General features: G+C 45.1%; 1 protein-coding gene across 1 annotated transcript in view; it reads right to left on the bottom strand.

Annotated features, from left to right (window-relative positions):
- Positions 1–2918: 2918 nt before the first annotated feature.
- LOC145360890 (uncharacterized) overlaps positions 2919–16773 on the bottom strand; it is a 56742-nt gene continuing 42887 nt past the window's right edge. The window contains exons 17-18 of the mRNA XM_080216392.1: positions 10816–10971; positions 2919–3872 (exon numbers count right to left, since the gene is read on the bottom strand). Coding sequence (XP_080072518.1) covers positions 3759–3872; positions 10816–10971 — 270 coding nt within the window. The 3' untranslated portion in view covers positions 2919–3758. The remainder of the gene's footprint in view (positions 3873–10815; positions 10972–16773) is intronic.

Here is a 16773-nt window from a genome sequence, read left to right as displayed (position 1 = left end):
TGTATCTTTCTCCTGAAGGAAGAAGGTGGAAGAGAGAATGTCCAGGGTGTGTGGGTCCTTAATCATGCTGGCTGCTTTTCCAATGCAGCGGGAAGTGTAGACGGAGTCAATGGATGGGAGGCTGGTTTGTGTGATGGACTGGGCTACATTCATATTGTGGAGTGTGCACTTACTTTATTCTTCAGTTTAAATTCTTATTTCTAATGATTGACAGATTGGGTAAAAGAATGTCCGACAAAATTAATTCAGTATTGCTGAACAGATTTGTTTTGTCAAAACTTTTCTTCTTGCACTCATCAGGTCAATTTACAAGAACACAAAATGTAAAAGCATCAACAATTTACACTGTATGGTAAGACAGCACTCCCTCATGCAGAATAAATTGTTGCTCCCTTTACATTTGGTAATCTTGCAAATTCAGATGTGTACAGCAAAGAAGGCCACTCGGCCCATCCTGTCACACCAATCAAAAGGGACTGCATGCAGGTGCAGCAGGCAGTAAAGGCGGCAAATGGTACGTTGGCCTTCGTTGCGAGACGTTTTGAGTACAGGAGCAGGGATGTTTTGTTGCAATTATACAGGGCCTTGGTGAGGCCACTCCTAGAATATTGCATGCGGTTTTGGTCTCCCTTTGAGGAAGGATGTTCTTGTTTTTGACAGACTGCAGCAGAGGTTTACCAGGCTGATTCCAGGGACAGTGGGACTGATGTATGAGGAGAGATTGACTAACTTAGGATTGTTTTCGCTGGAGTTTAGACGGATGAGGGAGAAATCGCAGAGACTTCATACAAATTTTAACAGGACTAAACAGGGTCGATGCAGGGAGGATGTTCCTGATGGCGGGGGAGTCCAGAACCAAGGGTCACAGTCTGAGGACACAGGGTAGACCATTTAGGATGGAGGTGAGGTGACATTTCTTCACCCAAAGAGTGATGAGTCTGTGGAATTCATTACCACAGGAAATAGTTGATGCTAAAACATTGAATGTATTCAAGAGGCGGCTGGATATAGCACTTGGGGATCAAAGGTTATGGGGAGAAAGCAGGATCAGGCTATTGAGTTGGACGATCAGCCATGATCATGAGGAATGGTGGAGCAGGCTTGAGGGGCCAAATGGCCTCCTCCTGCTTTTATCTTCTATGACTATACTAATCCCACTTTCCAGTGCTAGGCCATAGTCCTAGAATATGTGTCAGTGCAAGGGACGACCTAAATACTTTTTAAATGTTTCAGGCAGTGAGTTCCAGAGTTCCACAACTCTCTGAGTGAAGACATTTCTCAACTCAGCTCTTACCTTAAATCTATGTCTCCCTGTTTACTGACCTCTCTGCTAATGGGGAAATTGCTTGAAGCAGTGTCCTGAGATCTTTCGAAGAGTGCCTCAATTTCATAACTGGAATGTCAGCCTGGATTTGTGCTTAGGTTTCTGGGCTTGACCTTCTGACTCAGGAGTGACATTGGGTGGCACAGCTAACACCCTTATACAAGAACAAAATCCTGCAGGTGCTGAAAATATTCAATAGGTTTGGCAGCATCTGTGGAGAGAGAAACAGAATTAATGCTTCAGGTGGCTAGCACTGCTGCCTCACAGTGACTGGGACCCGGGTTCAATTCCAGCCTTGGGTGACCGTCTGTGTGGAGTTCGCACATTCTCCGTGACTGCGTGGGTTTCCTCCGGGTGCTCCAGTTTCCTCCCAAACGCTAAAGATGTGCAAGTTAGGTGGATTGGCCATGCTAAATTGTCTCCTAGTATCCAAAGACATGCAGGTTAGGTGGATTGGACATGCAAAATTGCCCCTTAGTATCCAGATGTGCAGGTTAGGTGGATTGGACATGCAAAATTGCCCCTTAGTATCCAGATGTGCAGGTTAGGTGGATTGGCCATGCTAAATTGTCCCTTAGTATCCAGATGTGCAGGTTAGGTGGATTGGCCATGCTAAATTGTCCCTTAGTGTCTAAGGATTTGCAGGTTAGGTGGATTGGCCATGCTAAATTGCCCCTTAGTATCCAAAAATATTTAGGTTAGGTGGATTGGCCATGCTAAATTGTCCATTAGTAAGCAAAAATATTTAGGTTAGGTGGATCGGCCATGTTAAATTGCCCCTTAGTCATAGATCATAGAACCCTACAGTGCAGAAAGGGGCCCTTCGGCCCATCGAGTCTGCACCAACCACAATCCCACCCAAGCCCTATCCCCATATCCTATACCCACTAATCCCTCTAACCTACGCATCCCTGGACACTAAGGGGCAATTTCTTAGCATGGCCAATCAACCTAACCCACACATCTTTGGACTGTGGGAGGAAACCGGAGCACCCGGAGAAAACCCACGCAGACACAAGGAGAATGTGCAAACTCCACACAGACACTGACCCGAGCCGGGAATCGAACCCAGGACCGGGGAGCTGTGAAGCAGCAGTGCTAACCATTGTGCTACCGTGCTGCCCAGTGTCTAAAGATTTGCAGGTTAGGTGGATTGGCCATGCTAAATTTTCCCTCAGATTCCAAAGATGCATAGGTTAGATGGATTAGCAGAGTAAACTGCATGGGGTTAAGAGGATGGGGAGAGGGGTAAGCTTGGAAAAAAATGCTCTGTCGCCTCATGCACAGTAGGGATTCTATGATTTTCATCTGATTTGAAAAGCTCACTCAGTCTCTCTTCTCAGATGCTGCCAGAGTTGCTATGCATTTCCAGAATTTTCTGTTCAAATAACACCCGTATGTAACCTGAAGGAGTGCCGTACTTTAGCCTAGTGGAGCCTACAGCATCCTAACGACGGTCTCTGGAGATCAGCGAACTTTGCTCAGAATAGGAAGCAAACGACTTTTTTTTTTACAGCCTGGCCACCCAACAATATCACACAACGTGATGCTTGTCCGTAACTCGGGCAATAAGTCAACACACGTCAATCCCAAATTAATTAAAAATAACTTTTAATTACATGGAAACTCTTGAAGACAGGTGCCTTTGTCATGGCAAAGCTATAATGACACCACGAAGGAACAAAGATCTATCCCATTTGTCTTAATTCCTTCCAAGTGGGATAACAGGAAAGAAAATAACATATCCCCCCCACACCCACCGCTGGCCCAGAGACCATAGCCATTGTGCAAGAAATTAACCACTTTGCAACGTGGTTGCGACGACTTGGTTGCATTACTGCTGTCACATGATGCTCCAAGACGCAAGACACTCCACTAAACACAAAGAAAGGATGAACGTGGAAACAGAGGCGCAGAAGATAAACTAGTAACAAGGTCCAGTCAAGTACCCATTTGTCCTTGTACATGTCGGCAGAGAGGCGTCTGCTATTGGAATAGGCAGTGCACCGGGATTCACAAACTAATGGGAAAAGCTCTCACTATTTAGACAGTCGAATACTGATCCTCTCACACGCAACCCCTCACCCCCCGGCGTTCCCCGTGTTCGTGAGGGAGAATTCAATCTTGAATTGTATGCGGCGAAAACCAATCTTTAAACTCAGTGAACAAGTTATATTTGCACTTTTGCTTTTAATATTTAAGAACCCTTCCCCCCACCCATTTCAACTTGTAGCCTCCCAGGTTAAAATCAGTTGTATTTGTAGCCCCCCCCCCCCCACCCCCGTCGTGAACCGTAATGTACAGTCTCTAGCAGTTATTTCTATCTATTCATATACGGAGCCGAGTGACAGCGCTTCTACTCAAGTCGGTTCAGGCGCTGGGGAACAGATTTTTTTAGATTTCTGAGCTGTGCCGGAAGATTCTTCCCCGTACGTCATTCATCGTCGAAGTTCTGCTGCAGCAAGAAGTTTGCAGCCAGGTTCTCGTTCTTCTCGCAAGCGAAGTAAGCCTGAATGACTAAGCCTTCCGGGAAACCCAGAGCTTTTAACTGTGCGAAAGAAAGGGGAAAAAAGCAAATGGCAAGCAAGTACAAGAAGGTGCATTCACATAGTTTTACTTTACTTATTAGTGTCACAAGCAGGCTTATGGTCAATATTAGGAGATTCAACATGTAAAGGGACACTCTGCAACATAAACTGCTGAGGTTTATTTATTAGTTACAAGTAAGACTTACATTAACACTGCAATGAAGTCACTGTGAAAATCCCCTAGTCGCCACACTCCAGCAATGCCTGCTCGGGTTTAAAGTTTATTCATTAGTGTTACAAGTCAGTTTACATTAACACTGCAATGAAGTTACTGTGAAAATCCCCTAGTTGCCACACGCTGGCGCCCGCTCGGGTACACTGAGGCAGAATTTAGTATGGCCAATGCACCTAACCAGCACGTCTTTCAGAGGAAACCAGACCCCACCCAGGGGAAACCCACGCAGACATGGGGAGAATGTGCAGACTCCAGACAGACAGAAGGGGTTACACAAGTGGAAAGGGTGCTTAACAAAAGCACATACAGAAATGGCTGGAACAACAGCATGACAGAAATTGCTGGAAAATCTCAGCAAGTCTGACAGCATTTGCAGAGACAGAATAGAGCCAACATTTCAAGACTGGATCCTGACTCCAAACATTGGCTCTATTCCCTCTCCACAGATGCTATCAAGACTTGCTGAGGCCTTCCAGCAATTTCTGTTTTAGTTTCAGATTCCAGCATCCGCAGCATTTTATTAGGTGGGATGCGGGCCATGTTGGGATTCACAAAGGAGAGAGAGATTTAAAAAAAAGCAAACTGCAAATGCTGCAAAATTTGAAATGACAAATCCAAAACAGGCAGGCTTCGAGTGGGACTAATGAATTCGGGAGACATCCTGAAATTCAGACGTTGAGTAACAAAGACTGAATTTAAATATTAGTTCATGTTTGCCTTCAATCTTTTTTCCCCATTATTTAAAGAGATAAAAAATAAATTATGAATGAGCAACTGATTGTTTGTAATGACCTGCTGACTATAATCAGATCCTAACGCTATCAATGTAATGGAAGTATTGTCTTATACTCGCAAACAGATTCATCGATCGCTGCACTGTGCTGACTTAGCTGATCTCATCTTATAGGGTCAGGGCTGAAACTGCAATTGTCTTTTACCCAGGAGGAGGTACAGAGAAGATAACAAAGTAGGACTGTCATTCCACATTGCTATCGGGTGATCAGCCAGAGGCAGTGATGTGGAGGGCTGTCAGGAAAGGCAAGTCTGTCTACAGAACTGCACAAGATGGTCACTGAATAAGGAGCCAGTGAGACAACTGGTACCTGTATAACCCTACCCAGCAGACGCCTGCCCCATGAGGACATGAATGGAGCAAAAAGAAATCACTCGAAGGATTTATATCCATCAGTAACTATTTCTGCAAATGCAGCCTGCCAGAGATGTCCGTGTGATAAATTCATCACTAATGTCCTTTAGGGAAGGAAATCTGCCATCCTTACCCAGTCTGGCCTACATGTGACGCCACAGCCACAGAACATAAGAAATAGGAGAACATAAGAAATAGGAGAACATAAGAAATAGGAGAACATAATAAATAGGAGAACATAATAAATAGGAGAACATAATAAATAGGAGCAGGAGTAGGCCATCTAGCCCTTCGAGCCTGCCCCGCCATTCAATAAGATCATGGCTGATCTGAAGTGGATCAGTTCCACTTCCCGCTTTCTCCCCATACCCCTCAATTCCCTTGCCTACCCATGTCTTAAATATATTTAGCGAGGCAGCCTCCACTACTTCAACAGGCAGAGAATTCCAGAGATTCACCACCCTTTGAGTAAAGAAGTTCCTCCTCAACTCCGTTCTAAACTGCCCCCCCTTATCTTGAGGCTGTGCCCTCTAGTCCTGCTGTCCTTTCTGAGCGAGAAGAATCTCTCTACCTCTACCCTATCCATCCCTTTCATTATCTTATACGTCTCTATAAGATACCCCCCTCATCCTTCTAAACTCCAACGAGTACAGACCCAGTCTATTCAGCCTCTCTTCATAGTCCAACCCGCTCATCTCTGATATCAGCCTAGTGAACCTCCTCTGCACTCCTTCCAAGGCCAAAACATCCTTGCGCAAGTACGGCGACCAAAACTGCACACAGTACTCCAGCTGCGGCCTCACCAGTGCCCTGTACAGTTGCAGCAAGACCTCGCTGCTTTTATATTCTATCCCCCTCGCTATAAAGGCCAGCATCCCATTCACCTTCCTGATCACCTGCTGCACCTGCAGACTGGGTTTTTGTGACTCATGCACAAGGACCCCCAGGTCCCTCTGCACCATAGCAACCACAGCAATGTGGCTGACTCTCAACTGCCCTCAGGCAACTAGGGATGGGCAATAAATGCTGGCCAGCCAGCGACACCCACATCCCATGAATGAATAAACCCTTGGTGGTGCATAGACACAGTGATTAGCAATGCTGCCTCACAGCACCAGGGACTTGGGTTCAATTCCAGCCTCAGGTGACTGTGTGGAGTCTGCACATTCCACCCATGTCTGCATGGGTTTCCTCCAGGTACTCCGCTTTCTCCCCACAGACCAAAGATGTGCAGGTTAAGTGAATTGGCCATGTAAATTGACCCTTAGTGTCCAAAGATGTGTAGGTTAAAATAACTAGTCAAGGTAAATTTTGGGGTTACGGGGATAGGGCAAGCGGGAGGGGGCCTGAGTAAGATGCTTTGTCAGAGACTCACCACAGACTCAATGGGCCGAATGGTTTTCTGCACTATTAGGATTCTCTGATCTGAGGCTCACCCTCAAGTGTTGGGGAAAGACCATCAGAACCATCATACTGACCTTAACAATGCAACGCTGACACCAATCTCGCAACCACTGGGAACAATAACTAACTCCCAGGGTTGGTGGGGTAAAAAGAAACTTCAGAGGGAGAAAAGGTCTGGAAAATTCCTATCCGAGTCCAGAAAGAAACTAAATAAATTCCAGAAGTTCACAATTGCCATCATTAGTGACACCTAAACTAATCTCCTCCCAAGTCTGAATTTGTTAAGGTACAAACAATAGCATACACTGAGCACTGCCCACAGACCCTACCTTTCCATCCAAATTACCAACATTTCCCAGATTGGAACAGCTGCATCACAGTTCACCCATCCTATCTAAAGCAGTGGCTGCCATCAGTGATATTGGACCCTCCTTTGTGAAGATCTCGAATAAAAGTTCCTCACAGCCCAGCATCTGTTATCAGCATTCAGATAGGCATGGTAATTTATGGGACATTGACTACAAGAGTTGAGAAATCATGTTGCAACTTATAAAGCCTTGGGTTAAGCCACATGTGGAGTTTTGCATGCAGTTCTGGTTGCCACGCTACCAGAAGGACATGGAAGCTTTGGAGAGAGTGCAAAGACGTTGCCTGGTCTCAAGAATGTTGGCTACAAGGTTGAATAAACTAGGATTGTTTTCACTGGAAAAACAGAGGCTGAGGGGAGACCTGACAGAGGTCTACAAAATTATGAACAGCACACACAAAGTCGATAGACAAAGGGTTTTTCCCAGGGTGGAAGTGCCAATTACAAGGAAGCACAGGTTCAAGGTGAGAGGGGGTGGGTTTAAGGGAGATGTGCAGGGGGAGATTTTTCATGCAGAGAGTGGTAGGTGTCTGGAAATTGCTGCCAGAGGTGGTGGTGGAAGCAGGCACATTAGCAACATTTAAGGGGCATCTGGATGGGTCCATGGATAGGGAGGGAATAGAGGGATATGGCCTGAGTAAGGGCAAAGGTTTTTTTTTAAGTACAGTTAGGGCATCAGCAGGGGCTTGGAGGGCCAGAGGGCCTGTTCCACTGCTTCACTTTTCTTTATAAACCAGAGATTGAGAGTTCAATCCCACAGTGACTAGTGACAAGATTTTTTTGTTTTTCATTCGTGGGGCATGGGTGTCAGTGACTGGCCAGCATTTATTGCCTGTCCCTAGTTGCCCTTGGAGGGCAGTTGAGAGTCAACCCCATTGCTGTGACCAGCATTTATTGCCCATCCCTAGTTACCCATGGAAGGCAGTTGAAAGTCAACCCCATGGCTGTGACTCTGGTGTCTCACGTCAACCAGACCGCATAAGAATGGCAGATTTCCTTCCCTAAACGACATCAGTGAACCAGATGGGTTTTTCTAACAATGGTTTCATGGTCATCAGTAGATTCTTAATTCCAGCTATTTTTTATTGAATTTAAATTCCACCATCTGCCATGGTGGGATTTGAACACGTGTCCCCAGAACATTAGCTGGGTTCCTGGATTAATAATCTAACAATAATACCACTAGGCCATCACCTTCCCCCTATATGAATTCAATAGATTGTGGGCTGGCACCAGAACACGTTTGTGAGAACTTCTGCCTTTTTGTTAAAAATTCTTTCACAAATATTTCACAGGGAGGGTAAGCTGCCATATTTAGCTGCTCCAGTTAATATGTAACCATTGTGCTGGACTCTTAGTGCTGGCTGCGAGGCTTTCTCCAAGAACAAATGAAGGGAAGAGAAAGAACTAACATACTGCTCAAGCTTCACTCGTGACTTGTGTCATCTGATTGGATTGAAGCTTAACAATATTCTGCCATCTACCCTATCCCCTTTATCCAGACTGAGTCATCCAGCCAGAGTGAGTCCATACGTTGCTTTTCTGCAGTTGTACTTTGGAAGTGCAGTACCTTTTATTGAAAACTACTGCAATAACACTGGACAACAGCCAAGAGAAAAACAGTTCCAGTCTTCAGTGAAGAAATATGTCTCAGCACAGTGGTTAGAACTGCAGCCTCACAGCAGCAGGGACTCGGTTCAATCCCAGCCTTAGATGACTGTGTGAAGTTTGCAGTTCTTCTCGTGTCTGTGTGGGTTTCCTCCCCACTCCAAAGATGTGCAGTTAAGTGGATTGGCCATGCTAAATGCCCCTTAGTGTCAGGGAGATTAGCAGGGTAAATGTGTGAAGATACGGGAATAGGGATTGGATGGGATTGTTGTCGATACAGGCTCGATAGGCCTCTTTCTGCACTGTAAGGATTCTATGATTCTATCTAACACACACACACTTAAAAATATTATATTTAGAAGTAGGGACAATTTCTGCCTTCACAGGATTACAAGAGAATGGAGTTTGAGATTCAGTAGAAAGCTGGATGGCCACCGTGAATTGCAGCCCCTGACTAAACATTACCACAAGTGGGGAACCATCTCTCCTCACTATCCATCAACCTGCTGGGTGCCTCTCAGTCTGAAATGAAGAACTGGATCATTCACATAGTACAGAACAAATAGACACGAAAAGACTGCTGGGTTGTGTTGAGTTGTATCATTGCTCTTATTCAAAGGGCATCTGAGATGCTAAAATGGACCCCAGCAGCTCTAGGTTAGGAAAGGTAACGAGGCTCAGAGCGAGTTCCTTTACCCGCGCCCCTGCCAGTGACTAATCTTCCCTCTGCGCGGGTGCGTAGCCAGGCAGCAATAGGGAGTTTTTTTTTTTAACTCATTCATGGGACTTGGGTGTCGCTGGCTGGGCCAACATTTATTGCCCATCCCTAGTCACCTGAGGGCAATTGACAGTCACCCACATTGCTGTGGCTCTGGAGTCATATGTAGGCCAGACCGGGTAAGGACAGCAGATTTCCTTCCCTAAAGGACATTAGTGAACAAGATGGGTTTTTCTGACAATGGTTTCATGGTCATTAGTAGATTCTTAATTTCAGATATTTTTTATTGAATTCAAATTCCAGTGTCTGCCATAGCGGGATTCAAATCCAAGTCCCCAGAACATTAGTTGAGCTTTTGGATTAATAGACTAGCGATAATACCACTAGGCCATCACCACCCCAAGTGCGCTACCGCGGATTAATGGGTCACACACAAGAGTGGCCCCTTTAAAGGGAACAGGGGACAGTACAGCATGTGAACTTGTACAACAAACGGGCAATGCATAGTGAAGGGACATCCGCGGGAATGTTGCCTATGACTCTGCTAGTGATGTACATCAACATTGGGCAAGGTTAGGATGGGTTTAGCTGTAACAGCCTGATGATACTCTTCTAGGGAAAAGTACTGGCACTTTGTGTAAACATAACCAACATAGAGTGGCGCAGTGGTTAGCACTGCTGCCTCATAGTGCCAGGGACCCAAGTTCAATTCCGGCCTTGGGTCACTGTCTGTGGGGAGTCTGCAGGTTCTCCCCATGTCTGCATGGGTTTTCTCCGGTTTCCCCCCACAGTCCGAAGATGCGCAGGTTAGGTGGATTGGCCATGCTAAATTGCCCCTTAGGGGCTAGCATGGGTTACGGAGATAGGGCCATGTTGGGATCGTTGTTGGTCAGTGCAGGCTCGATGGGCCTTATGGCCTCCTTCTGCATTGTTGGGACTCTATGATTCTTAGTCAGTACTCTCAGAAAGAGGAGGAGGGAAAATAAAGAACAAAATCACATCACTTTTGGATAATGTGTTGATGAGAGATCTGAGTAAATGATCAATTACTGAATACCCAATTTGTAGGAGTTAGAATCAAAGAATCCCTACTGTGCAGGAGGAGGCCATTTGTCCCATCAAGCCTATACCGATCATAACCTCACCCAGGCCCTAACCCATGCATTTACCCTGGCTAGCCCCCTGACACTAAGCAGCGATTTAACATGGCCAATCCACCTAACCCGTACATCTTTCAGACTGTGGGAGGAAACTGGAGCATTTGGAGGAAACCTGATCAGACACAGCGAGAAGGTTCAGACTCCACACAGACTATCACCCAGGCCGGGAATCGAATCCGAGTCACTGGCGCTGTGAAGCAGCAGTACTAACTGCCATGCCGCCCTAATTTCCTGCTTAATGTAAGAGTAGGGCGGAAAGATGTTTTCAATTTTATGAAAAGATCTCATCCGGTTTAGCTACATTTATTTGCCGTTCTCACTGACCCGTTCTATGGCTTCTTTCTCTTGGGGTGTAACCTGAACGTAGCTCGACTGCGATGAATCCTCTCCAACTGCTCCCATCTCCCCTTCAATCTCAGCAGCATCGTCCACAGGCTCATTCAACATCTGGATGAACTGTTCTTGGTGTTGGCTGATTTGCTGCAAAGAAGGAAATCATTGCCGATTATTATACTCGCATTTGCCAGAGAACACTATCCCATCAAAATATTGACAAGCCTGCCACACACAAGGAATTCATTTTGACACCGAACGATGCAGTCACTCCGGGCCAGAAGCACACCATAACTGATTAACTTGAGCTTTAGTGGCATTTATCAAAAGAAATATCGGTATGAAGACTAGGAAAATGTCTGTTTAATGGGGGGGGAGAGGCACTGAGGCAGGGATGTACTGCTGAGGCTTTACAAGAACATACGAACTAGGAGTAGGAGTAGGCCACCTGGCCCCTCAAGCCTGCTCCGCCATTCAATAAGATCACGGCTGATCTTTTCATGGACTCAGCTCCACTTACCCTCCCACTCACCATAACCCTTAATTCCTTTACTGTTCAAAAATTTATTTATCCTTGCCTTAAAAAACATTCAATGAGGTAGCCTCAACTGGGAGGGAATTCCACAGATTCACAATTCTGTGTGAAAAAGTTCCTCCTCAACTCAGTCCTAAATCTGTTTCCCCTTATTTTGAGGCCATGCTCCTAGTTCTAGTTTCACCCTCCAGTGGAAACAACTTCCTGCTTCTATCTTCTCTATTTCCTCCATCATCTTATATGTTTCTAAAAGAACTTCCCTCATTCTTCTGAATTCCAATGAGTATAGCCCCAGTCTATTCAGTCTCTCCTCATAAGCCAAACCCTCTCAACTTCAGAATCAACCCAGTGAATCTCCTCTGCACCCCCTCCAGTGCCAGTATATCCTTTCTCAAGTAAGACGACCAAAACTGTACACAGTACTCCAGGTGTGGCCTCACCAACACCTTATACAGCTGCAACATAACTTCCCTGTTTTTAAACTCCATCCCTCTAACAATGAAAGACAAAATTCCATTTGCCTTCTTAATTACCTGCTGCACCTGCAAACCAACTCCTTGTGATTCTTGCACAAGGACACTCAGGTCCCTCTGCACAGCATCATGCTGTAATTTTTTACCATTTAAATAATAGTCCATTTTTGCTATCCAAAATGGATGACCTCACATTTACCAACATTGTACTCCATCTGCCAGACCCTCGGCCACTCACTTAGACTATCTATATCCCTTTGCAGACTTCCAGTATCCTTTGCACACTTTGCTCTGCCATTCATCTTAGTGTCATCTGCAAATTTTGACACACTACACTTGGTCCCCAACCCCAAATCATCTATGTAAATTGTAAACAATCGCGGCCCAACACTGATCCCTGAGACACACCACTAGTCACTGATCGCTAACCAGAGAAACACCCATTTACCCCCACTGTTTGCTTTCTGTTAGTTAACGAATCCTCTATCCATGCTAATACATTACCCATAACACCATGCATCTTTATCTTATGTAGCAGTCTTTGCTGGGCCACTTTGACAAATGCCTTCTGAAAATCCAGATACACCACATCCACATTCCCCATTGTCCATGTAACATTCCCAAAGAATTCCACCAAAGTAGTCAAACATGACTTTCCCTTCCTGAACCCATGCTGCATCTTACCAATGGAACAATTTATAATGGTCTGATCAGACCACATTTGGAATATTGTGAGCATTTTTGGGCCCCGTATCCAAAGAAGGTGTGCTAGCCCTGGAGAGGGTGCAGAGAAGGTTCATGAGAATAATGATAGAATCCTACAGTGCAGAAGGTCCATCGAGGTCTGCACAGACCACAATCCCACCCAAACCCTATTTCCGCAACCCCATATATTTACTCTCTTCATCACTAGGATCAATTTAGCATGGCCAATCAACCTAACACTGCTTTGGACTGTGGGAGGAAACCAGAGCACCCAGAAGAAACCCACACAGACACGGGAAAGCATGCAAACTCCACACAGACAACCACCCGAGGCCAGAATCAAACCAAGATCCCTGGCGCTGTGAGGCAGCAGTGCTAACCACCGTGCTACTAATCATCCCAGGAATAAAAAGCTTGACATATATGAATGTTTGATGACTCTGAATTTGTACTCAATGGGAGATTAGAAGGATGAGACGGGGAACCTCATTGGAATTTACAGAATAATGAAAGGCCTGGATAGAGTGGACGTGGGCAAGATGTTTTCATTAATAGGCCAAACTAAGATCTGAGGTCACAGCCTCAGAGTAAAGGGACGACCCTTAGGAGTGGGTGGCACAGTAGTTCACACTGCTGCCTCACAGCACCAGGGACCTGGGTTCAATTCCCGACTTGGGTCACTGCCTGTGCAGAGTTTGCACATTCTCCCCGTGTCTGTGTGGGTTTCCTCCAGATGCTCTGGTTTCCTCCCACAGTCCAAAGATGTGCAGGTTAGGATGATTGGCCATGCTAAGTTGACCCTTAGTGTCAGGAAGTTAGTAGGGTGAATAAGTAAGGTTATGAGGATAGGGCCTGAGTAGAACTGTGGTCGATGCAGACTCAATGGGCCAAATGGCCTCCTCCTGCATGGAGGGATTCTATGAAACCAAGATGAGGAGGAATTTCTTCAGCCAGAGAGTGGTGAATCCGTGGAATTCGTTGCCACAGAAGGCTGTGGAGGCCAGGTCATTGAGCGTCTTTCAGACAGAGATAGATACGTTCTTGATTCGTAAGGGGATCAAAGGTTACAGGAAAAAGACAGGAAATGGGGTTAGGAAACACATCAGCCATGATTGAATGGCAGAGCAGACTCAATGGAGTGGCCTGATTCTGCTCCTGTATGTTACGGTTTACTCATTAAGAAAATGAAGCAGTCAAAGTTTTAAATCATCTCAAGGCATTTCGCAACCATTGCGTCACTTGTGAAGAGTAGTGACTGTTCCGTTGACAAGCAAAGCAGCCAATGTGCACACAGAACGGACCCACAGACAGTTCTTGTGAGTTGTCTTGTTTACTCTTTCACGGGATGTGGGCAGCGCTGGCAAGGCCAGCATCTGTTTCCCACCCCTATCTGCCCTGGAATTGAGTGGCTTGAGAGGCTGTTTCATTGCTGTGGGTCGGGAATCACAAACCAAACAAGGACAGCAGGTTTCCTTCTCTAAAGGGACATTGGTGAACAAGTTGAGTTTTTACAACGATCATCATGGTCATCGTTACTAGCTTTCCAGATTTATTAACTAAGCAAAGGTGATGCTATCAAAGGCAGTATGGTGGCACAGTAGTTAGACTGCTGCTTCACAGAGCCAGGGACCCAGGTTCGATTCCAGCTTTGGAATCTGTGTAGAGTTCGCACATTCGCACATTCACCCATGTCTGCGTTGATTTCCTCCCACAGTCCAAAGATCAAAGAGTTCCTACAGTCCAGGAGGCAGCGATTTGGCCCATCAAGCCTGCACTGACTACAATATCACCCAGGCCCTATCCCCATATCCCCATGCATTTACCCTAGCTAGCACACCCTGACACTAACGGGCAATTTAGCATGGCCAATCCACCTAACCTGGACTCCTTTGGCCTGTGGGAGGAAACCAGAGAACCCGGAGAAAACCCACACAGACAAGGGGAGAACATGCAAACTCCACACAGACAGTGACTCAAGCCAGGAATCGAACCCAGGTCCCTAGCACTGTGAAACAGCAGTGCTAACCACTATGCCACCCTGCCATTCACAGAGGTGCAGGTTAAGTGGATTGGCCACACTAAATTGTCCCTTCCTATTTCATGATGTGTACCCAAGGGGGATTAGTGGAGTAAATATGTGGGGTTACAGGGATACGATCTGGGTAAAGTATCCTTTTAAATGTTAATTTATTAGTCACTAGTAAGGCTTACATTAACACTGCAATTAAGTTACCGTGACATCCCCCTAGTCACCACACTCTGGCGCCTGTTCGGGTCAATGCACCTAATCAGCACATCATTCAGACTATGGGAGGAAACCCACGCAGACATGGGGAGGACGTGCAAACTTCAGAGACAGTGACTAAAAACTGGGAATCGAACCAGGGTCCCTGGCACTGTGAGGCAGCAGTGCTAACCACTGTGCCACCTTTACAGGCTGGTGTGAATGATCATGAACAATGCCAAGTAGTCGATTCCTAATAACCTCGAGGCAACTATGGAACAGTAAAAAGGGGCTATGCTAATGCCACTCGCATATTAAAAAAAACTCGCTCTCTATAAAAAGAAAGCATTAATCTGCCAAACAAATTTTCATAGAATCCAACAATGCAAAAGGAGGCCATTCAGCCCATCAAGTCTACACCAATCACAGTCTCACCCAGGCCCTAGCCCCATAACTGCATGCATTTACTGTAGCTAGTCTCCCCGACACTAAGGGGCAATTTAGCATGGTCAATCCATCTAACCTGCACACTTTTGGACTTTAAACCTGATCTAACAAACGATCTAACACAGCGAAAAGTATTGTTTCTTGCACATTATGCAGATAAAGCATACCATTCATACAGAGGGAAAGGAAAGGGTGCAGAATGTAGTGTTACAGTCATAGTGAGGGTGTAGAGAAAGATCAACTTAATGCAAGGCAAGTTCATTCAAAAAACTTCAGATTTGAAAGAAATAATCACTGATCAAAAATAATCAAATTACACCAGAACACTGAAGCAACATGGAATTATTATTAAGCCTCTTCCCTGGATTATTAGATAAAACAACTCTCCTGTCACAATGTGTAATACTGAAAGTAATATTCCACACAGGACTGATGCTTTAAGGCTAAGTTAACACAACCGATTACATATTCCTATTTATTAATGTTCCATAATCAGCACTCCAAGCATAATATGAAGTCAGGCTGGACTTTTTCTGTTCTGGCATAAATGTGTGGAAAGAATGCTTCGCTCCAGGGGCAATTTCACTGACAAATTAGATACCTTTTATTGGAAAAACCTTTATCAAAACATTTAGTGAACAAAATGAAGCAGTTTAACTCTTAATAGTTGAACAATTGTTAAACATGAAAAAAAAACTTTAATTTCTAACTTATCACTATTTCAGTTCCAAATGAGCAACATAGACCTAAAACCCACTTTAAATAGAGAATCATAGAACCACTACAGTGCAGAAAGTGACCATTAAGCCCATCAAGCCTGCACCAACAACAATTCTACCCAGACCTTATCCCTGTAACCCCACATATTTACCCCGCTAAACCCCCTGACACCGAGGAGCAATTTTAGCACGGCCAATCCACTTAATGCACACATCTTTGGACTGTGGGAGGAAACCCCATGCAGACATGGAGCAGAACATATAAACTCCACATACAGGCAGTCACCCAAGGCCAGAATTGAATCCCGATCCCTGGAACTGTGAGGCAGCAGTGCTAACCACTGTGCTCAAGCATACTTATTTTCAGAGAGATATGGAGTTCCAAGAAGCCTGCAAAAATCCTTCTCACTTCAACTAGGCTTCAACTGCAACTCAAAACTAAAACAAACTCAACAGACCTAGCTCCTCCCATTGAACACAATCTTATGACCCTGTATATCTAAACTTAACTTCATTCCTTTAATCAAAATAACCCAGAGGACCTTTTCTCTTGTAAACAAGAGCCCATTAGCTCTTCTCCTAAATTAACACTACATGGTTAAAATGAGTAATTATCCTGCTTCCCCAGCATCGGATTTGCATTCCCTCCAGACATACCGACTGCCTATAGAAAAAAACTGAACTTTAAACATACTACAGAAACACAAAATATATCAACAGCACAGTATCATCACAATTATATGTTTTTTTTGCATTCACTGAAGTGAGAAACTACAGTGCCAAGATATATTGTGTAAGGCCAAACCTCTTACTTAGTTCAGCCAGAATAAAAACTCTACATTTCCC

This window comes from Carcharhinus amblyrhynchos, chromosome 33 (genome assembly GCF_965287045.1).
Source record: "Carcharhinus amblyrhynchos chromosome 33, sCarAmb.v2.hapA, whole genome shotgun sequence".
In the NCBI taxonomy this organism is placed as follows: Eukaryota; Metazoa; Chordata; class Chondrichthyes; order Carcharhiniformes; family Carcharhinidae; genus Carcharhinus; species Carcharhinus amblyrhynchos.
Note: the sequence above shows the minus strand (reverse complement) of the source record. Positions and strands in the feature narration are given on the sequence as shown.